A 22,333-nucleotide genomic window follows, 5' to 3' on the forward strand; every position below is an offset into this window, starting at 1 on the left:
TAGCTACAGCTGAATCAAGATGATTGTTCAGTTGGTGCTTGTTATGCAAGAATGAAACTGCAAGAACATAACGTTGCAAGAGATGTAATTGTACGTTGTATGTACTACCGTAGCATGTTCGCTGTTTGTAAAATGTTTCCGTTGATTTTTGGAATCTGATGTCTACTAGGATATGTGTGATGCAATTGAAGGCTATCAAAAGAGTATACACTCGCATGTAGAACAAATGTCACAAGTAACAGTTTACAATAGCTTTGAACACTTGATTTGATTCTCATAGAATTGTTGTGATATTCAGGTGTCAGAGCTAATGAGATCCAGTCAAACATTAGTAGAAGGAATGCAAACTAGGATAGCTACTCTCAAGCTTCTTCGGAAAGAAGAGGCATACAAAGCTGATCACAACAAATCACTTCAAAACAAACTTGATGGTGAGGTTATATCTATGCATTGTGTTAAATGCTGACATGTCTATTGACAACACTTATGACAATGCTAGAGTTGTGTCTGTGTATTTGATTGGACATTATGTATGTACGTCTGTATGTATTTATGCTGTGTCTGTTAAGAAACTCGGGTTTTTCTTGATCTAAACCAGGCAGAAACTCAACTCCACCACCTGTCAAAGAGTTAAAGACCTTACTTGCCTATATTCTAAAATTTTGCTGCCTTGGTAGCTCTTTACCTGTTGACACTGTGATCTCTTTTGAAATTTCTTATAGATTGTCAAGCTGTTTTTATTTCTTTGTTTGGCAAACTATCAAATACAGGGTCGTAGGAATGAATTTACCCCGGTTTGGCCTAACCTGCATTAACAAGAAGTGACCAAACGTGCAGTAGCATTGTTGATATAGATTTCCGGATGGGGTTAGAAAAATGATTTTGATTTCCGGATGTTATCGAAAGTGCAAAGCTAGAGCATGCTCTCCAATCTCCAAGTACATATTTATTTGATGAAACCATTTGTCTTAGATTTGAAATCTTTATATGGAGGTAAAGCCATTAATGACTAATATTATATATTACTTATTTAATCATCTATACCTCAAACTGGAAGTTGATTGCATTGTGCCTCTGGCAGTAGTCCTCTTTCTGAAAATCGGTCCAGCCATGGCCAGATCGTCTGGACTAGGTGCTACGACTCTGAAACAAGCTCTTGAAAGGGTGAAACATCAAACTAAATGTGTATATTATTAACGGTGATAGTTTACAACTTTATGTATAATTGTGAAGCAAATGGTTTTCGTATCCAAAAACTGACACATGAAATGTCTCCAGCTATTCTCTGTCAAATGCATAGTTTCTGACAAGAAGCATGGTGTCTGTGGTATCAAATTTTACCTTCTTACACATGAGTTTATAGATGGACTGGCCATGTGGTTAGAATGCCAGATTCAAGAATACCAACAACTTTATGTTGTCAGCTTAGAAGAGGTAGAGACATCAAGGTTGTTCAAAACGACATTTTTATGGACTCACTAAATGATCACTTTCAAAGCTGCGTGATTGATCCTAACAGTTTTGGAAATCTTTCTATAGATTGCACATTGTAGAGATGTTGCTGCCACACGTCATTAATTTATAACATTTTGTGAAGACCATAGCAGTTTTACTTGAGGCCCGGATATCCGGCTCTAAGGGTATAGTAGTCGTCTGACATGCGACCAACCGTACGACTGACCATATTTATACTGAATTAGCACAGATGCAAATGAAGCAATTCTGACCAATAGACGAATGTGATGCCATCACCTCTCTGTTTGGTAGCTGCTAATGAGAATTCGGCTATCGGGTGTCCGTCCTGTACACGGTGTTAGTCCTTTGCTCTAGATAGGGGCTTAGCAGGTAGAAACAACACCTAATCTACAATTGTAACATGCATGTTTTCCCACCAACAACCAGGCGTCTAGTGAACGCATGCCTTACTCCAGCACGTAAGGCAAAGATGATAAGATTTGGCTTGTTCCACAGTGTTTCTGCATAGAGTGGTAGTCTGACAGCTTGAATTTTTGGTGTACGCGGCTAATTATTGTTACTGTATCTATAGTCCGAGCAAACAGAGAGAGTGAGAGACGCTTGATCTACTTTTGCACGTGCATGTTTTCTCACATGAATGTTTTGTTTTGGCTCTGGCGGCTTTGGGGTCACCTCATTACGACAACCTGTGCTTATTCAGCTGTGGGCCTAAATGATTGCGGTTAGACGGGGGATTTTCAACTGTGCCAAATTCATGAGCATTTGTGCCTCCTGATCCTCAGCTGCCTAAATAAAAACATACACTGTACACATGTCTTAGCATGTGGTATGTACACCTGCTGAGGATTTAGCACTGTAGTGCTTTTCTTCATTAGGGCTAGCACAAGATGAAGTAGGCAAAATGTGTCAAGAATGCATAGAAATGGATATTGATATGAAGGGTGTAGTTTTCTGTGTCGATGAAGAACTTGAATCTCTCATGACAAAAGTGGAAAATGAATATTGTTTTAAAAAGCATTTACTGAGTCAGTGTCGCTCGTGTTTTGAAATTGGCAACATTGACAATGTGAAGTTGATGTCAGGTGATGTATCAAAATTCATGAAATCTCACGGACTTATATATAACAAAGATGTCACTAAACTAGTAGCTATAAAAGTTTATGGCATTGAACCATGTGTAGCAGAGAGCAACAGGACAATTTTGAACTTGTATTTTGTCCGGTCAGTACTTGGGTCACTCAAGAAATTTGATCCTAATCTGCAATTGCCAGGAAATTTATGTGAGGTTGTAGAGATTCTTTCAGGCTGCTGTATTATTGTGCTTTTCTTGAGCTCTGCAGGATTTATGGCTTTATGCTTTATGCTGTATGCTGGGAAACCAACAAGAACAGTCAAGATTTAGTGATGGAGTGTCTGAAATTCTTTTGGGATCAGCAAAGGCAATTCTGTGGGGGGGGGGGCTTTTTTCACTTGGTATTGTATACTAAGCAAAGTTCTGGTAAGGACATAACTTAATTAATAAATTATTTATCACTTCATGTGTTTGGTGCAGTTGCAAAGCATCTTTACTTTAGTAGTCAACTAAATTGTTTAACTCCAGGCATGCATGCGCTAGGGTTACAGTCAGGCCTCTGTGGACGGCCAGACCAAGCGACAGACGGACAGTTGAAATGATATTCTTTTCGTTCGTGAGTTTGTGTTATCTGGTGGTTTGTTATTGTTTGTTTGTTGTGTGGAAATGAACAAAGAATTGTGTGAAGCGGTGAGGAAGGGTGATATACAGTCAGTAAAGTGGCGTCTTTTGGAGATGGAAGTTGATATCAATGGATGTGATAAGGATGGGGTATGTGTTGTGAGTTATAATGTGTGTATTGGATGTTGAAATGAACTGCACGTCGTTTGATCTCAAAATAGAACACTCTTCTGATACAAGCGTGTGAGAATAATCAGAAGGAAATTGTTGAGTTTCTACTCACTAAATCAGCAGGTGTTAATGGGACTGGCATGGTGAGTTGATTGAGTGTGTGAAATTGTGATGTGTTGTTGATAAGATGATAGATATCAACTAGAGGTAGCAATCTAATCCAACAATCAACGTTTTTGTTTCTTCTTGCCCGTCAAGAGGCAGCAGTGTTGACTTGTGACTGGCTGAAGCAGCCATTGCATGCAGAGATGAATAATGTTGTTGTTGGTTTTTATTTCATTTAACTTGGACTGTTGGAGTAGACTCGTGACCAGTTTTGCTGCGCCTTCGTCATTCCTGGACACTCAATCCTCAAATCAACGAGACTAGTTTCAGACTACGAGTGTACTCAAGCCAGTCTCTTCCCGCCCCACTGTTTCCAGGATTGTCACTCTGGTGAGGATTGACAATCGGGGGAATGACAAAGGTGGGGAGAGACTGGCTTGCGTCTAAAAGTTTCAAACTGCCTCGTTTTGTCTCTTGAAGCTCTTGGCTTTCGCAGCCTTGCTATTCTAGCACCTACAACTCTTTGTCTTCTTGAAACGTTTTGGTTTTGCTTATCTTGCTCTAACAGTACTGCCCGTGGAAATGTAGAGTAACTCAGTTATAATTATTAGTGGTTTGTAGACACACCTACATCCTGACTAGTGAGGGTGTACTGGCACAATACGTTGACTGTTGGGTTTCAACCGTTGCAATTCATACACTCCTTACATTTTGGTGTCAGAAGTGATTTCGTGGCTCAGCATGGTGCCGAACAGCCAGTTGTGCAGCAACCTCAAGTTCTAGCATAATGTCAGCCGTGCCTACCAAAACCCTTTGCTGATGGAGACATATTTACCCTGTTGCGTCACTTTGGTCTCTGCTGTACACTGCTAACTGCTGGGAAGCCCACAACAAGCTCGTACGGTTGCCTACGCTGCTACAAGGACGAACTTTTGCAGTGTTGAACAGCTGACCCAACAGCAAACGGACATGTATGATCACCTCATTGCCACTCTAAAGACAGCATTTGAACCGTGTACAGAAGAACATAGTCGCCTAGCTTGCAATGCAGCAGCTTAATAGTCGCACTCTGCAGACAGGTGAAGACCTCTCGATGTGTTTGTACATGATCTAGAACGTTTGTCAGACAGAGCACAGCCTGGGTTATTCGAAGAGGTGCATCGGCAGCAGTTGATTGACTTGTTTATTTCCGGGTTACCAGAGGTCATCAGTGATCAGCTGTACGTCTTAGCACCAGTGCTCTTTTTTTTAATGAAATGGTGAGTAAAGCTAGAGAGCCGTGTCTCTTTCAGCGTCACAAAGAGGACAGGCAAGGTACAAGACAAGGGGGGGATTGCTGTCATAACAGGAGTGCAACCTCATTATTTGGGTCTGGAATGACTAGAAGACCGCATTCAAGGTAGAGCTAATGAGATGCAACAGTCTCGACCTCCGAAGACTAGAGGAGGATGCTTCAGATGTGGTAGTACAGATCATTGGAAACCAGATTGTCCAGTGCCACCGCTGGGAAACCTACCCACAAGGGAGCATGGAAGAAGACCAACAGTAACCCCAATAACTCGACCAAAGAACCACAGAAACGTTATACAGTGGGTGTTCTCACTGGTGAGGAAGTTGATTATGCTCTGTGACAGTAGAGTGATTGTGCAAGTGATTGGGGCAGGACAGATGACGCAGTGTCTGGTAGCCATGGTGCATCTGCATCTGTGGTGCCCAGCAGGCTCTATCTGGGAAACGACGATTCATCCAAGAGTGGTGAGAATAGCCACAATTCACTGAAAGGAGTGGATGAAAATGATATCCATATCCGTGGCGAGATGAATTTGCAAGTGGAAATTGGTCAGTGGAAGACTCATCATACAGTTTTGGTAGCCAACATAGCCTACAGAACCCATTCTGAAGCACAACATTACTGTTGACTTGAGGCAAAGAAGGCTGATACTACCAGGAGGCGCAATAGAAATAGTGTGTGCGGTGGGGGGAGGAGAGTAGGCGTTTCCTTTAGTACCCGTATTTGCCACCATTTTAGGGGGCAAGCTTCTGTCCTCCGCAGGTATCTCTCTTTGTGACGGCAGCTTGTACAACATTTCAAGGACGTTCGACTGTGTGTTAGATAGTATGGCGACTGTATACTAATTGCGAAAGATTTAAACCAAATTTTATCGGTGAATTTGTGAGTTTCCCGTGATTTCTTAGTCTGATGGTCGAGTGCGATAAAGCTAATTCTTAGAATAGAAATTACAGAACAGAAGTCTAAAAGTCTCTCCGTTGAATCGCAGAAGCGATACGAGGAGAAAGTTGTACCTGTGGGCCTAAAAACAGGTAGAACGGAGGCTCAACTGTGGACGGAGGAGCCAGAAGTCATTCCCGACATGAATTAGCCTCACCCCAGACACAGTGTGGATTGCAGCCCCGGATGCGCTGCCATCACCACTATGTCTGGTATGGTACCGCCTTTCTGGGCGGGAGTAAGTATGTAATCAAATTCTTCAGCGCGTGTGATACTAATGCTATTAGCTAGGAACTGAGCTTTCGATTGGACTTTGACGTTGTTCTAGCCTCTGTACTTGTTGATATTGCGATTTTAGGCCGCTGTCAAGCGTTAGTAAGAGATTGCAGCTACTTTAGAGAGCGTAGCGGTGAAATGGCAGATCAGAAATGGCACTTGCAGTGCACCATACACCTTTGAACGCGTACACAGGTTCTCAGTTGAAGCTGTGATGCGTCATATGCCTCTACTACAATGCATTGGACTGCTGCCTACGTACGGCATGCCAATTAGCGAAGATCTCACGCGACAGTCGTTCCTGTAATCTACTACACTGACAAAGTACACTTGTAACTGACACTAATCATGTCCCTATACTCATGTACTAGGGACATGATTAACGGTGACCGCAAAGGGCGGTACCATACCAGACGTAGTGGTGATGGCAGCGCATCCGGGGCTGCAATCCACACTGCGTCTGGGGCAAGGCTAGACGTGAATTGGAGTAACATGATGTTGTATAAGATTGTATGCTGTTAGGTGTACTAGACCTTCTCTTGAGACGAACAAATCTCTCTCTACTGGGTGTGCTCGTAGCAACATAACTCATCCTTGCAGATGGTACAGTACCCAGTCAGGGTTAGTTGAGTCATACACAAAGGATGGCTGTCCTAGAATTGTTCAGAGTAGCATAGATTACTCTTTTATTATAGAACATACTAGAAATGACAGCTCTACCAGACAGAAAGTGCTCAGGGCAAACACACGAATGCTGCAACGGCTTCCAGTCCTTTCTGTCTAGGCTGGAGATCCACGCTGCCCGTCGTCTGTTGCTCAAATGACGCGTTTCTGGTCCCTGACTGGTTAGTATAGCCGGTATAGACTAAAAACGTATGTTGCGCCCTGAATTCTACAATCGTGGCAGCCGAAAACACAGCAACTCTAGCCATGCTAATCCGCTTGGCCCCTAAGATGGCGACTTCCGGGATATCACGTGATTGTGACGTCCAACGTACTATCTCTATAGATGATATTTGGGGGGGGGCGGAGCTTCTAGAGCATGCGCAATCTCGAAGGTAACACGCACCTTTCGCCGATCTTGCTGTACACAAAGTCCACGTTTCCGGGTCTGCTTCTGAACCGTAGATCATCTTGTCGTTGACTAGGCTTTGTAAGTAAGTTCACTACTTACCATTTTGTGAATCTTGTGAGAGACTTTGCCTGTGTAGAGATGCGTAGGAAGCCATTTCTTGAGTACGGCTTCTCGAGAGTAAGAGACTGCAGTTCAAGCTGAAGGAGTCTGATTCACACTCTGAACAGATACACGTGGAGTGGAAAGACAGACTACTCATTGCTTAGTGATGGAAGTTTTGTCAGATGAAGATTTTGTGGTAGGGGAAACCATTCGGGGTAACCGAATGTGACGCACTGTGACTGTCTGTGTGGCTGAAACTAGGACTACTTCTCCCCCATCTAGCGAACTACTTGAACTGTGGAACTGTGAAACTATGTATCTTGTTGAACTAGAGTCAGCAAAGTTTGTCTAGCCTATCCAACTCGTCATGGAAGGCGGTGAGCTCATGAGCTTACACATCACTTGATGTGCCTGGCCTGATTCTTTGTTTGCTATACAGAGAAATTGTCTTGGCTGCTTTCAGTCGAACTCCACACTGTATCAAGTACATTTCTCTACACAAAACCTGTGTAAGACTTGATTTTATTATGAGAATGCCTTGCAACCCAGACTCTGCAGATGCAAGGTCTTGCTCGAGAACTCTAATCTTGTTTTGAAGTTCCACTATTTCATTTACTTGTTCAGTTATCAGATGTAAACCATCAGCTTCAGCGCCTCAGTGACATTTTTGACAACTAACATCTTCAATTTGAGATCACTACTATACACATGTCTTGATCAACTGCAGATGAGGTAGAACAGCCTCTGCTTTCTGATTTAGACATTACAGCTATGGAATAGTGCGTATGTGTTGTGTTACTTTAGACGTAACTGTTGCTGGGACTTGTAGACTGGCAGTGCTAATTGTAAACAGACTACAGAGTACGTGTACTGTACTCTGATCCGTGTCAGTGTACTTATTGAGTGCAAGTTATCACAGTAAGAACTTCGACTTGACCAATCACATATATACAGAAGCAAGCTAGACTGCCCAGAAACAACGCGGAACGCCTACATGTCTGGTTACCCGAAATGGGTTCCCAGGTGGCATGATTTCACTCGCCAAAACTAATCCATCTCTAGGCAATGAGTAGTCTGTGCTTCCACTCCACGTGTATCTGTTCAGAATGTGAATCAGGTGCCTTCAGCTTGAACAGCAGTCTCATAGCCTCGAGAAGCCGTACTCAAGAAATGGCTTCCTACGCGTCTCTACGCAGGCAAAGTCTCTCACAAGATGCACGAAATAGTAAGTAGTGAACTTACTTACAAAGCCTAGTCAATGGCAAGATGATCTACAGTTCAGAAGCAGACCCGGAAACGTGGACTTTGTGTACAGCAAGATCGTCGAAAGGTGCGTATTACCCTCGAGATTACGCATGCTCTAGAAGCTCCCCCCTGAATATCATCTGTTGGAAATTTGACCACACCAGGGGTACAAAGCAATCATTATTTTCTTATTCTCAACCACAGCATGCAGATTCCACAATGACAAGAAGGCTGGAAGTCACCTGAGAGAAGAAACGTGGGGCACAAAGTGGAATTATAGTCAAGATCAACAGTAGTATGCAAAAGTGCCCCAACCAATGGTCCGAAGCGTTGTGAGTAGGTGCTAACAAGAGTTCTATTGTAAGATTTTTTTGTAAGGAGTGGCAGAATGACCAGTACTTTGCAATAATTGGAAGATGCAGTTTGTACGTCACTTTGGAGAAGGACTGTTGGCGTTTCATGTGCGCTAATGGAAAAGTCTATGTTACTGCAGTTCCTGAACTGTCTTGTAATCATGAGGAAGCTGACACAAGGGTTCTTTTACATGCAGCTCATGCTGCATCTAGTGGTTATATAATTTCGTCTTGTAATCGCCAGCCACTGATGTTGCTGTAATTGCAGTTAGCTTAGCAGCTCAGGTGTGTGCTCAACTACTGTTTCGTACAGGAACTAGACACCGAGTATGTTTTGTAGACCTCACAGCAGTGGCTCACTATCATGGTGCGTCTTTGCCTTCTTTCATTGGTCTGCATAGTTTCACAGGATGTGACAGTTGCAGCGCCTTTTCTGGGCAAGGCAAAATGGATTTCTTTTGTTGAAAGAGGAGTTTCATAGAAGGGTTTTGCTACTCTAGGAGAGTCATTTGAGCTCTCAGATGATCAATTTGCTAAATTAGAAAGGTTTGTCTGTGCAATGTATGGTAGGCCAGAAATACATGATGTCAACGAACTAGGGTACAGGTTGTTTTGCTTTGATAGATCCAGTTCGTCTCAGTTGCCGCCATGTCGTGATACGTTACATCTTCATGCAAAAAGGGCAAACTGTCAGGCAGCAGTTTGGCAGCATGCACTTCAGCCTCGACCAATAGTACCTAGTCCAGATGGTCATGGCTGGAAGATTGAAGATGGACAGTTGGTGATACACTGGTTGGACCAGCTTCCTGCTCTGCCTCAGCTAATGGAGTTTATATGTTGTGGTTGTAAGAAAGGATGCAAAAACCACGCAGTGCTCTTGTAAACACAATGGATTGTTGTGTACTGATATGTGTCAGTGTTTGGACTGCAGTAACTGTCCTACTGAGCCTGATGATGGAGTACGTGTGTGTCTACAAGTGACAGTGATGATAGTGATATAGATTAAGATGTCACAGAGAGATGGAACGTTTCTTCCTACTTTCATTTGTCGTATCGATTGAGTGTTGCTCAGGTGTGCTGACTGGATATAGGTTTTGCTCTTAAACATAAAAATGTTTAGGTATCATAAGTGTAATTTGCCGGTTGTTGTAATTTGAGATTCCATATTGGATTCTGTTACATGCAATCGCCATTTTCTCTGCATTTTGTGACTGTTTTGTTGATGATCAGAAGTTGTGCTGGTTTTCAGTATAATGCGATGCCCCAGAGTACTAATGAAAGTGACGTCGCTTGCATAGTAATGCTGAAATTAAAGTCTTGTTGGTTAGTTGCCATAGTAACCATCACACCAGCGTATCTATCCATTTCTGTCACTTTGGACACTTTTCTAACTTGGAGACAAGTTGAGTTTTGCTAGAAACGGTAAGTACTTTCAGTTCATACACATAAACCTTTGTCTACCGAGGGGTGAATAGAAACATCACGGTTTTAGACTTGGAACACCAGCTATCCTTCATAGTGACCAGGGGAGAAATTTCAAGAGCAAGATACTGCAAGAGGTTTGCCAGATACTTGAGATAAAGGAAGTCAGTATCATTCCCAGAGTGATGAGTTAGTCGAGAGGGCAAATTGAACTCTGCTAGACTTGCTTGCCAAGCATGTCTCCCACAATCAGCAAGACTGGGATATACATCTACCGGTACTTCTGTTTCACTACAGAACATCAAAGCAATCAACGACACAAATGAGTCCATTCGAATTGATGTTAGGAAGAAGTGCACGCCTTTCTGTAGACGTTCACACTGGAGCACCTCTTCCTGAACCGAAAGCAACAGAGTTTGGACAACGATTGAAGGAGGACAGAGCTCTGATCAAGGAATTGGTAGAGACACATCGCGTCAGCGAAACTTTGTCAGAAGGAGAACTACGACCAGAAGACATCTCCCCATCATCATTACAGGGCAGGTGATCTAGTTTGGTTGTTTACTCTAGTTGTAGCTATAGGAATGTCCAGCACATTAGCCAAACCTTGCAAGGGTTCGTCCCGCGTATTGGCAGTGTACGACAATGGCACCATGTTCATCATTCCTGTGGAAGGTAGAAGACAACGACAGAGGCGAGTACACTATATAACCGAGTGAAGCCATGTAGGACAGCAGTAAGGAAGATCAAGAACAACAAGTGATGCATGGAACCAACTGAAGAGAACGAGCAACAAGCAGAGCAGGCCAGTCCGAATGTTCTACTGGCAGCAGTTCAGGTCTTTCAGGAAGTAGTCGAGGAAGGCCAAGTTCCAGATGTACTAGACCAACCATTGGTCGTGGACTGACCAATTCGAAGACCTGCTAGAGAACATAAACAGGACTACGTAGTTAGTGACACGAAGTAGTAATTTTTGCAGTTGCGTCATTGTAACCGGAGGTCACGTTAGAATCGCAGGAGGGAGGAATGTAGCGTAACTTGGTTATAATCATTAGTCGTTTTGTGTTAAAATATGGACACACCTACTTTCCTGACTAGCAGTATATAGTGTACACGGGCACAAAGAATTGCTGCCTTTTGGGTTTCAACTGTTGCAAGTCGTATACTCTTTACAGGAGCTACACGCTGTAAATCAGAAGAGCCACCCACTGTTGTTAAATGAATGGTGAGGTTGATTGCTATTTAGGTATCTTGATAGAGTTGATGCAGGCTGACAGCACTCTACGTACTCTACAACGATTTATCTAGTGTGTGAATGTTATTATGTGATCTTGAAACTATATACATGATGTAAAATTTGTGAGGGCGGTTTGAAACCAGTCTCGCTGCGCTGACGATTAAACATTTGGGAATGACGAAAGCGTGGCAAGACTCACGAGTCTACTGTTGGAGAGTATTTTTGCAGTAGTTATTGTCTTATCAGGTTGTCTTCATTTTCTATTTTCTTTTCTCTTGCAGCATGTGTACAGTGTGATGGAGGAATAATGATAATAATACATTCTTGTGTATGCAGTTGGGATTTACAGCTTTGATTGTATCTGCAAGCATTGGATCAGAAGACATCACTGATCTACTACTGAATGTCAAAGATATTAATGTGATGAAGGGAGATATTGTGAGTTTGAGTATTGAGAGGTTGAGTTGATATTGTGGTGTCTGTTGTGCATGTATTAAACATATTTGTGAGTGTAATGCATTGATTTTGCTATTGTTTGTGTTTGTGTGTTGATCATTCTATTGAATGTCTCATTGTGTGTGTTGAATGGAATGTCTGTTGCTTTAATATATTTTAACATAAACACTCTCTCACTATCTTATCAGTTTCTTGTTTACTCAGTTGGGAAGGACAGCCATCCATTGGGCTGCAGTGAGTAATCACGTGACCATTGTAGAGAGACTTTTGTCTTGTTCTGTTTGTGTTGATATCAATGATAATTTTGGTTGTACACCACTGTGGTATGCTGCCCGTCATGGTCGTGTGTGTTGTGTTGATTTTCTCCTAAAACATGGAGCGAGTCCCCAACATGAGAGGTGATGCATTCAATATCCTTCAGTCAGTAACATTACTAACGTGATGTCATTGTGGGATAGTGAGTGGGGATCACCACTGGAGATTGCCAAGCAACTTGGTCACAGTGATGTAGTTGAGATGATGAAAGAAGCCATAAGATGTAAGTGAAAGAAACAATTAATTTGTATTTTTCTTTTTTCTTTATTTGATTTAATGTGATGATTTTGGTGTGAGGTTAGATTGATATTGTTGAATGATTTGCTTGTTATCTTGTCTGTGGAGCTATTGTAGTGATGTGCTGCTTTTGATCTTTTCACTTCTTTTCCTCTCAACATTTGGGTTGAGGTGATGTGTCTGCTTGTTTTATTCTGTGTTTTGTGTCTGTGTGTCTGTCCATTTGTCAATTGAATCAGTTAATGAGTTAATAATATTTTACTGTTGTGTATGTGTCTGTACAACAGCATTGTGTTGGTAGATATTTTGAGTAACTTTGTGATGTACTATTTACAGTGACATCTCATCCTTATGTGTCTGCTGTAAGACAGCAATATGAACAGAAAGTAATGGTAATTTGTCGTGTCTAGGTGCAGGGTTGCTACTTGTACAAATAGATTCATATTTTGTTAGAACTACAAATGTTATTGTTGAGTGAGTCTCATCATTTTAGGTCATGAACAGTGTTTGTGGATTTTATTTGGACTGTGTTGTTCTTTAACAGTCAGTTAACTACTTCTTAAAACAACACTTTACAGTTTAGTTGATCAGATCCATTTGATTGTTGAAGAAACAGATATAATAGGCCTTAAGCAATAGAGGAATCCACACTCAGACTTTGAAAGTGGGTCTTGAACTTGGAGTGAAGAGGTTTCAGTGGTCTTACTATTACAGAAGTGAGTATCAAGCCAGACAAGCAAGCAGGTGTTGTTAATTAAGCAATCCATTCAGCAGAATAGTCATGCTGCTGCTATGCATACACTGCCACTCTACTCATCTGCTGTCTGCTTAATGAAAGAAAATAAGTCTTTGTGACAGATATTCATTTGGGCAGCCCCCTTCTGTTGTGACTGTTGGTCAGGATCTGAGTGCCTAAATACAATACACTTATTGCTAATACTCAAGCATGGTATTCAAGGATTACAGGAAATTGCTCATCTTGTGGTTGTTTAGGTAACAGCATAAGTGTAAGTGATTTGGCAGTAGGCAGTAGGCATGCAACACCTGTATGTTGTGATATGCAAATTGCATGTAGTTTGCTTTGTATACATTTAATGTACACTAGGGTTGTTGAAAACAACAATAGACAACTAAAGTTGTAGGTAGTAGTTTGGGCATTGTGAGTTGAAAATACAAGTGGATGTGGCTCTAATTATATAACAAATGGGTAGTTGTATTTGACTATGTATATTTGGCAGAAATATGTGGTATGTCTGTAGTTGTGTGTTTTACAAGTTGTGTTGTGTTGCATAGGCTACAAAACTGGAGAGTGAAGGTCAACGGAAAGAGGAGGAAATTTCTTATCTCAGAATGGCAAAAGCCGATACAGTATGGCAAGCATGCGTATACGTTACTTATTATATACCGTATTACCTCGCATAGAACGGCATGCCGTTATAAGCGAATTTTACCAGAATCCGCTACAACTCCAGCTGGTACCTATCATGCCGTTATAGAGTGAGGTGCCGTTATAGAGCGAGGTACAGTAGTCACAGTAATACGAGGCCTATCTTTTGATATTAATATTGCGGTAATGGAGGAGGCACGTGTCAATGTGGAGGATGATGCTAATGACCATGTTGATGATGTTGCTGTTGGCGAAGACTTTGACTCAAGTCAGCCGAAAGCCAGAAGCAGGAAATCCTACACAGTAGGATTCAAGTTGGCGGCTGTGGACAAGTTTGATCAGCTTGGCTGCAATGTCGCACGAGCTTCAAGAGAATTGGGAATTTCAAGAGGTTGTCTACAAGCGTGGATCAAACAGAGAGAGCAGCTAGAAGAGATGAAGAAGGACCGTTATGTGTCTGTTCGAAAAAGAGGAGACTCACCAGTAGCCAAGCTAAGTTTCCAGAGCTTAGTAGGAGTTAGTAGTACCGCTGAAGAAAGATATTAGATTTTGTTGGATGTGCAACTTGAGGCGCTGGTAAAATTCCCTCATTTACAACGGCATGCCGTTGTACCTCGAGGTATAATGGCACTCTGGTAAAATTTGTTCCATAACGGCATGCCGTACTATGCGAGGTAATACGGGTATGAACAGTAGGATGACTTGTGCCTTCAATCGTTTTACTTGTTGTTTATTTAGTGACTGAGGTGGTGGATTTGGGTTTAGAAATAGTACAATTATTGTCTTGTGGTTGTTTAGTAACAGTGTAAGTGTAAGTGATTTGGCAGTAGGCAGTAGGCATGCAACACCTGTATGTTGTGATATACAAATTGCATGTAGTTTGCTTTGTATACATTTAATGTACACTAGGATTGTTGAAAACAACAATAGACAACTAAAGTTGTAGGTAGTAATTTGGGCATTGTGAGTTGAAAATACAAGTGGATGTGGCTCTAATTATATAACAAATGGGTAGTTGTATTTGACTATGTATATTTGGCAGAAATATGTGGTATGTCTGTAGTTGTGTGTTTTACAAGTTGTGTTGTGTTGCATAGGCTACAAAACTGGAGAGTGAAGGTCAACGGAAAGAGGAGGAAATTTCTTATCTCAGAATGGCAAGAGCCAATATAGTATGGCAAGCATGCGGATACGTTACTTAGTATATGAGCAGTAGGATGACTTGTGCCTTCAATCGTTTTTCTTTTTATTTATTTAGTGACTGAGGTGGTGGATTTGAGTTTAGAAATAGTACAATTATTTGTCTGTCTGAGTTTGTCGTTTGTGTGTTAGTTAATACATATATTTACCTATATTCAATTTACATGCGATTGGCAAACAGTACACAAGTCACGTGACAGTTTGGTTTACATGTATTATTAATTGCAATGGAGCAGAACAATTGTGCTTGTAGCAACCAACACTTTGTTTTCTTACAGGTGGCTGCAGATCATGATGAAACTTGGTTGTTGTCACAGCCACCAGGTGAGAAATGTAAACGTATTTAAATATCTGCATGTTTGCATTTATGAGCCATTTGAAATGCATGTTTAATATTCTATGTTATCAATGAGTCTTCATCAGTTTATGATACTGTCCAGCAGTTTCATAATATAGTGAACCAGTATTGCCTAATATTCTCATTTGATTCAGCAGATGTCATGCATGCTGTCAGTGCTCTGGCCTATGATCAGTGGAATGATGTTTGACTCGAGTTAGAATACGAAATTTCTCACCTCATTGCAATCATATCGTCCATTGCTGAACCTTTCAGTAAGCTACATGCCATACTGAGAACAAAAGCCGAATCTGTAGGGTACCAGCAATGTTGTTGGTATCATCTTGTCTGCTTGCCAGAGTATTCCATGCCAGTTTGTGCATCTGCAATAAGAGATGAGGTGGTTAAACAGAAAGAGAAGGAAATTTCGTGTCTCAGAGTGGTTTTAGCCGATACAGTAAATGCGTCCCACACTACGCTGCGACGTTCAAGATTACAATTTGGGTCGACGACAGCACGCAGCCTTTTTATGTTACTTCCCAAACACCTAGAAATCATTAACTCAACTCTATACACAACCAGCCTACTTACAGTGAGTTACCCCAGTCAAAGAGACTGGATGTTCAAGGCTAACTTTAGGTTGAAACTTCTTGATCGCCTATATCATGGCAAGGCATTCCCTTTCGATTGTGGAGTACCTTCTCTCAACGGACGTCAGCTTTTTTGCTTCCATACCCAACCAGAAACAAGCTGCTATCATGTTTTTGAAGCAGAACAGGCATTGTCAGCCCCAATACCAACTTGAGATGCATTCAACTCATAGTGTCTAAGGTTTATCATTGTCCAGTAGACGTAATACTGTGTAAACCCGTTTGCTGGTGACTGCGTTTTCCAATATTTTGTAGGCTGCCTCTTGCACCTCTCTCCACTCAATTCGGTTTGGCTAACCATTCTTTGTAAAGGGACGGCTATCTAGCACTGAAATTAGGAACAAAGTTGCAGTAGAATCTTGCTAATCCTATACGAAGGATTGGAGTTCCCTCTTGGTTGTTGGTCGTGGTACCAGTGCATCACGTACCTTGCGTATGTATTCCTAATTCATTGGGTTTGATGAATTCCCGATGTGGTGACCAATAAAATCCCAAGACTCTGCCCAATTATAGACACTTTGATGGTCGGACTGTCAACCCTGCCTTCGCAATCCAGTTTAAGTTAATGTTTCTTGAAGAGCAACCAAACGTTCCTGCCCTGTAGGTGTGTGAACGATGGTATCTTCCACGTATGAGTCAACTGCATCCAGTCCCTGAAAAAGCTTCCTCATGACTCGCACCAGAGTAGCACCAGAATTCATCGTTTCGAGTGACATTCTCTAACACTCATACTATCATAATAATCACAGAATGACGTCACGTAACGTAAAGTGTCAATTTTTAAACCCATTGAGGAAAACACAATTATTCAAAATGATCAATTCGTAACTGCTGTCTTCTGGGTGTATGGCTGGTGCAACGCAGTCACATAGGTGAGCATAGTTTTCATAGAAATCTTCAGTGATGACGTCACATGATGTAACCTGTTTTATATTTACCTTCTTCATAACTAGCAAAGAATGATTTGAATTTATCAATTCCTAAACAATTCCCCCAGGGTATAGGGGTGGTGACTCGTGGACAAAAGGACAGACCAATGGACATTCAGAGTATACCGTATGGCACACATTAGAGAAAACCCACTCGCTCGCAAATTATTGTTTGTCTTTATATGTCTGTCTGTATGTGCATGGTGGTGTTTCTGTGTTTACATTTTGGTTGGTGTTTTTTCATTTGAATTTGTGTTGAGTGATCGGTCCGTTTGTATGTTGGACACATTGTGGTTGCTAGTTGTTCTAATTTAATTTAATTTGTGTGTGTGTGTGTGCGTGCGTGTTTTTTGGATGCTGCGTTTTATGCTGGTTGGTGAACATGTTGTATGGTTGCCCCTGTCAACATTCAGTGGATCATTTCTGCACAAATCTATCTTACTTAAATCAATTCATTATGCGAGTTATTGTGACTTTGTAAATTTTACTTCTTTATCTCTCTATTTTTTTATATCTGTATGTTTGTATCATGTGTGTGTTTAGACTCATTGTGTCATATTGTTACTACAGTTTTCTCTCTTTCTTTTTCCATTGCTGTGTTAGTCAGGTATTAAAATGCATGTTAGATGTGAGTCTTCATGAGCTTGCAATACAGTCCAACAGTTTCAAAAGTATAGTGAACCAGTATTGTCTAATACAATACTCATTTGATTGGGTGCTGTTGCTGCTCTGGTTGGTGATCAGTGGAGTGCTGTTGGATTTGAGTTGGGATACGAAATGTCTCAACTTGATTCAGTGACATCGTCAATTCCTTTACCATCATGCAAACTGAATGCAATACTGAGAACAAAAGTTGAATCTGTCGGTACCAACAATGTTGTTGGTATTATCTTGTCTGCTTGTCAGCGTATTTCCATTCCATTTTTTGCTGCTGCAATAAGAGATGAGGTGGTTAGACGTCAAGAGAGACTGAGAGCACAGAAAGGTGGACAATAGAATAATTGACTTTGTCACTTTGTTGTGTACTTGGCTGATCGTATGGTTTATTGTTGATCAAGTGATGTGTTACCTTCTTTATTTGTGTTTTTTGGTTTTTCTTCTTTTGATTTAATGTGATGATTTTGGTGTGAGGTTAGATTGATGTTGAATGATTTGCTTGTTATCTTGCCTGTCAAACTATTGTAGTGATGTGCTGCTTTCATCTTCTCACTTCTTTTCCTCTCAACATTTAGGTTGAGGTGATGTCTCTGCTTGTTTTATTGTGTGTTTTGTGTCTGTGTGTCTGTCCATTTGTCAATTGAATCAGTTAATGAGTTAATAATATTTTACTGTTGTGTATGTGTCTGTACAACAGCATTGTGTTGGTAGATATTTTGAGTAACTCTGTGATGTACTATTTACAGTGACATCTCATCTTCATGTGTCTGCTGTAAGACAGCAATATGAACAGAAAGTAATGGTAATTTGTTGTGTCTAGATGCAGGGTTGCTACTTGTACTAATAGATTAATATTTTGTGAGAATTACAAATGTTTTTGTTGAGTGAGCCTCATCATTTTAGGTCATGAACAGTGTTTGTGGATTTTATTTGGACTGTGTTGTTCTTTAACAGTCAGTTAACTACTTAAAACAACAGTTTAGTTGATCAGATCCATTTGATTGTTGAAGAAACAGATATAATAGGCCTTAAGCAATAGAGGAATCCACACTCAGACTTTGAAAGTGGGTCTTGAACTTGGAGTGAAGAGGTTTCAGTGGTCTTACTAGTACAGAAGTGAGTATCAAGCCAGACAAGCAAGCAGGTGTTGTTAATTAAGCAATCCATTCAGCATGCAGAACAGAATAGTCATGCTGCTGCTATGCATACACTGCCACTCTACTCATCTGCTGTCTGCTTAATAAAAGAAAATAAGTCTTTGTGACAGATATTCACTTGGGCAAGCCCCTTCTGTTGTGACTGTTGGTCAGGAGCTGAGTGCCTAAATACAATACACAATATTGCTAATACTCAAGCATGGTATTCAAGGATTACAGGAAATTGCTGGTCTTGTGGTTGTTTAGGTAACAGCGTAAGTGTAAGTGATTTGGCAGTAGGCAGTAGGCATGCAACACCTGTATGTTGTGATATACAAATTGCATGTAGTTTGCTTTGTATACATTTAATGTACACTAGGGTTGTTGAAAACAACAATAGACAACTAAAGTTGTAGGTAGTAGTTTGGGCATTGTGAGTTGAAAATACAAGTGGATGTGGCTCTAATTATATAACAAATGGGTAGCTGTATTTGACTATGTATATTTGGCAGAAATATGTGGTATATCTGTAGTTGTGTGTTTTACAAGTTGTGTTGTGTTGCATAGGCTACAAAACTGGAGAGTGAAGGTCAACGGAAAGAGGAGGAAATTTCTTATCTCAGAATGGCAAGAGCCGATACAGTATGGCAAGCATGCGTATACGTTTCTTATTATATATGAACAGTAGGATGACTTGTGCCTTCAATTGTTTTTCTTTTTATTTATTTAGTGACTGAGGTGGTGGATTTGAGTTTAGAAATAGTACAATTATTTTTCTGTCTGAGTTTGTCGTTTGTGTGTTAGTTAATACATATATTTACCTATATTCAATTTACATGCGATTGGCAAACAGTACACATGTCACGTGACAGTTTGGTTTACATGTATTATTAATTGCAATGGAGCAAAACAATTGTGCTTGTAGCAACCAACACTTTGTTTTCTTGCAGGTTGGTGCAGATCATGATGAAAGTTGGTTGTTGTCACAGTCACCAGGTGAGAAATGTAAACATATATATCTGCATGTTTGCGTTTATGAGCCATTTGAAATGCATCTTTACTATTCTATGTTCCCTCCCTCCCCTCCTCCCCTCCCTCCTCCCCTCCTCCCCTCCCTCCTCCCCTCCTCCCCTCCCTCCTCCCCTCCTCCCCTCCCTCCTCCCCTCCTCCCCTCCCTCTCTCCTTTCCTCCCCTTCCCCTTCCTCTCTCCCTCCCTTTCTCCCCTTCCCCTTCCTCTCTCCCTCCCTTTCTCCCCTTCCCCTTTCTCTCTCCCTCCCTCCCTCTCCTTTCCCTTCCTCCCTCACTCCCCTTCCTCCCTTTTTCCCCTTCCTCTCTCGCTTTCCCTCTTCTTCCTCTCTCCCTCACTCCTTCCCTCCCCTCCCTCCCTCCCTCTCTCCTTTCCTCCCTCCCTCTCTCCTTTCCTCCCTCCCTCCCTTTCTTCCTCCCTCCATCCCCTCCCTTCCTCTGCCTCCCCTCCCTCTCTCCTTTCCTCCCTCCCCCTCCCTCCCTTCCTTTCTCCCTCCCTCCCTTCCTTTCTCCCTCCCTCCATCCTCTCCCTTTCTCTCCCTCCCCTTTTTCCCTCCCTTCCTTCCTCCCCTCCCTCTATTCCTCCCCTTCCTTCCCCCTTCCCACTCCTCCCCCTTCCCACTCCTCCCCCTCCCTACCTTCCTCCATCCCCTCGCTCCCTCCTTCCTTCTTCCTCCCCCTCCCTCCCTCCTTTCTCCCTCCTTCCTCCCCCTCCCTCCCACCCTCCATCCCTCCTTCCTCCCTCTCTCTCCCTCCGTCCTCCCCCTCCCTCCCTCCTCTCCCTTTTATTTCTCCCCCTCTCTCCCCTCCCTCCTTTCTCTCCCTCCCTCCTTCCTCCCTCTCCCTCTCTTCCTCCCCTCTCTCCCTCTGTCTCTCCTTCCTTCCTCTTCCTCCCCCCTCCCTCTCTCCCTCCTCTTCCTCTCCCCCTCTCTTCCCTTTCCTCTCCTCCTCCCTTCCCTTCCCTCTCCCACTCCCTCTCTTCTCTCTCGCTCTCCTCTCTTCTCTCCCGTGTGTGTGTGTGTATGTATGTATGTATGTATGTATGTATGTATGTATGTATGTATGCATGCATATAAATATGCACCTTGCAGTTTTCAGGGAGCCTTGTCTCAGCTGCCACTAAGCACTTGAGCGCCCGCCCGTGCGCGTTGTGTTGCTTGCCCGCGTAAACGACTCCATTTTGTGTTTTTTTCAACCAGTCACTTATTAGCGTAACATGCAACAATACTTGCGTGAACTAACGGCTACGCTGCTGCACGCAACCTGCTTGGCGACACACACTACTTCTTGTCCACGCTATCCGTATATATGTGAACATTCAAGCAAACAAGAAGCAACAAGTGTTCTCGCCTGCGTGCCTCTAGAGTGACGCTCGTGTCACCGGCGCATTGCTGTGTTGTTTGCGGTAGCCAACGTCCGAGAAAATTGTGCCAGCTCCCTCGCGTCTTTTCTTATGTACCGTTGGTACGCATCGCTGCGCCAGCGACCCAAATTCCGAATAACTGAGTCTTCCAGCCCTGTAGCTGCAGCCGTAGTCGCCGCTCCAATGCGAAAGCTGGCCAGAGTACAACTCGCAGTTAAAACCGAGGACCGACAGAGACTCCCGAAGGTACGACACTAAACGCTGGCGTGACAGGGGAGAGACGTCGCTGAAAATAAGAGGCCCCTTTGACGATCCCCTTCTTGCTAAGTACACCAACAGCGCCGAGACCGGACAAAGTTTATTACCTGATTTTCCCAGGGAAATCTTGGCGCCTCGTCTAAATGGATCTGTCTTCGATTGCCTGATGGCCACCCGGACCATCTGGGGGGCTTTCCTTGAGTCCACTGACACGTCCGCTGGAGTCAGGTGACATGACGGGTCAAAACTTTTCTTTGAGTTGACCGTGAACTCCCCAGCACGCAGAAAACCAAAGAAACCGAGACAACAGGCCGCCCACAGCATTACCACATCGTAAGTGATACCTGACGCGGACCAATGGCGAAGCAGTGCGCGAAGAATGTCCGGCGTTATTGGAAGCCGAGGGCGTGCCGCCCGCTCACCCCGAATTCTTCTCACTCCGCGAAGCATGTAGACAAACTGGGGAAGAGGACGTGCAAAAACGTCTCCGCACCTCCGACAAATTAGGAGATGGCGTACGGCAGAGAGATACCCTTTGATGGTGCTGTAAGCCAGGTGACACGTTTCCAGGTTAACTACAAAGCGACAACGCGTCTCCTCGGATACCGCATACAGAGAAGCCCCCAACGCTCGACAGAAGTTTAAGAAACGGCGTTGGCCGCTTCTTTAAGCTTTAGCCGTGCTGGTGGCGATGCTTGCTTCAAACCATCGAGAAACTTAGTTCTTCAGCTGGACGTCCAGTTTTCCGTGGTGTCTTCTAGAAGCGCTATCCATCTCTCCGGCACCTGGCAAGCCACCATCGACAGCTGCGGACACACATCCAACATCGTAGAGATTAGATTGCGTTAAATAGCGTCTGCCACTATGTTCTCTGTGCCCGGAATGTGCTCGGCGGTAAACGTAAACTGGAGCTCGGCCGCCACGAAATGTAGTAGCCGGATAAGACGCATTACCTGCTGATCCCAGCAGGATCCTGAGTGCAGTGCGGACACCACCG

At 42.8% G+C, this 22,333-nt stretch overlaps 1 protein-coding gene and 1 long non-coding RNA gene across 6 annotated transcripts in view; both read left to right on the forward strand.

Annotated features, from left to right (window-relative positions):
* Positions 1-22,333, forward strand: part of LOC134190744 (uncharacterized) — a 35,475-nt gene that overhangs the window by 7,642 nt on the left and 5,500 nt on the right. The window contains exons 10-24 of one of the 5 annotated variants that reach the window (XM_062659242.1): positions 4-90; positions 170-235; positions 299-431; positions 3,225-3,319; positions 3,391-3,483; positions 11,722-11,823; positions 12,046-12,239; positions 12,300-12,379; positions 12,730-12,779; positions 13,687-13,761; positions 14,878-14,952; positions 15,259-15,304; positions 18,300-18,355; positions 19,257-19,331; positions 19,640-19,685. In XM_062659242.1, coding sequence (XP_062515226.1) covers positions 4-90; positions 170-235; positions 299-431; positions 3,225-3,319; positions 3,391-3,483; positions 11,722-11,823; positions 12,046-12,239; positions 12,300-12,379; positions 12,730-12,779; positions 13,687-13,761; positions 14,878-14,952; positions 15,259-15,304; positions 18,300-18,355; positions 19,257-19,331; positions 19,640-19,685 — 1,273 coding nt within the window. The remainder of the gene's footprint in view (positions 1-3; positions 91-169; positions 236-298; positions 432-3,224; positions 3,320-3,390; positions 3,484-11,721; positions 11,824-12,045; positions 12,240-12,299; positions 12,380-12,729; positions 12,780-13,686; positions 13,762-14,877; positions 14,953-15,258; positions 15,305-18,299; positions 18,356-19,256; positions 19,332-19,639; positions 19,686-22,333) is intronic. The other 4 variants (XM_062659243.1, XM_062659244.1, XM_062659245.1 and 1 more) reach the window with 4 other exon arrangements.
* Positions 7,428-7,988, forward strand: LOC134191683 (uncharacterized). Its single transcript, XR_009971836.1, has 2 exons — positions 7,428-7,505; positions 7,568-7,988. It is a non-coding gene; the product is annotated as an uncharacterized LOC134191683 (long non-coding RNA).

The sequence above is a fragment of the Corticium candelabrum genome, chromosome 15 (assembly GCF_963422355.1).
Source record: "Corticium candelabrum chromosome 15, ooCorCand1.1, whole genome shotgun sequence".
NCBI lineage: Eukaryota > Metazoa > Porifera > Homoscleromorpha > Homosclerophorida > Plakinidae > Corticium > Corticium candelabrum.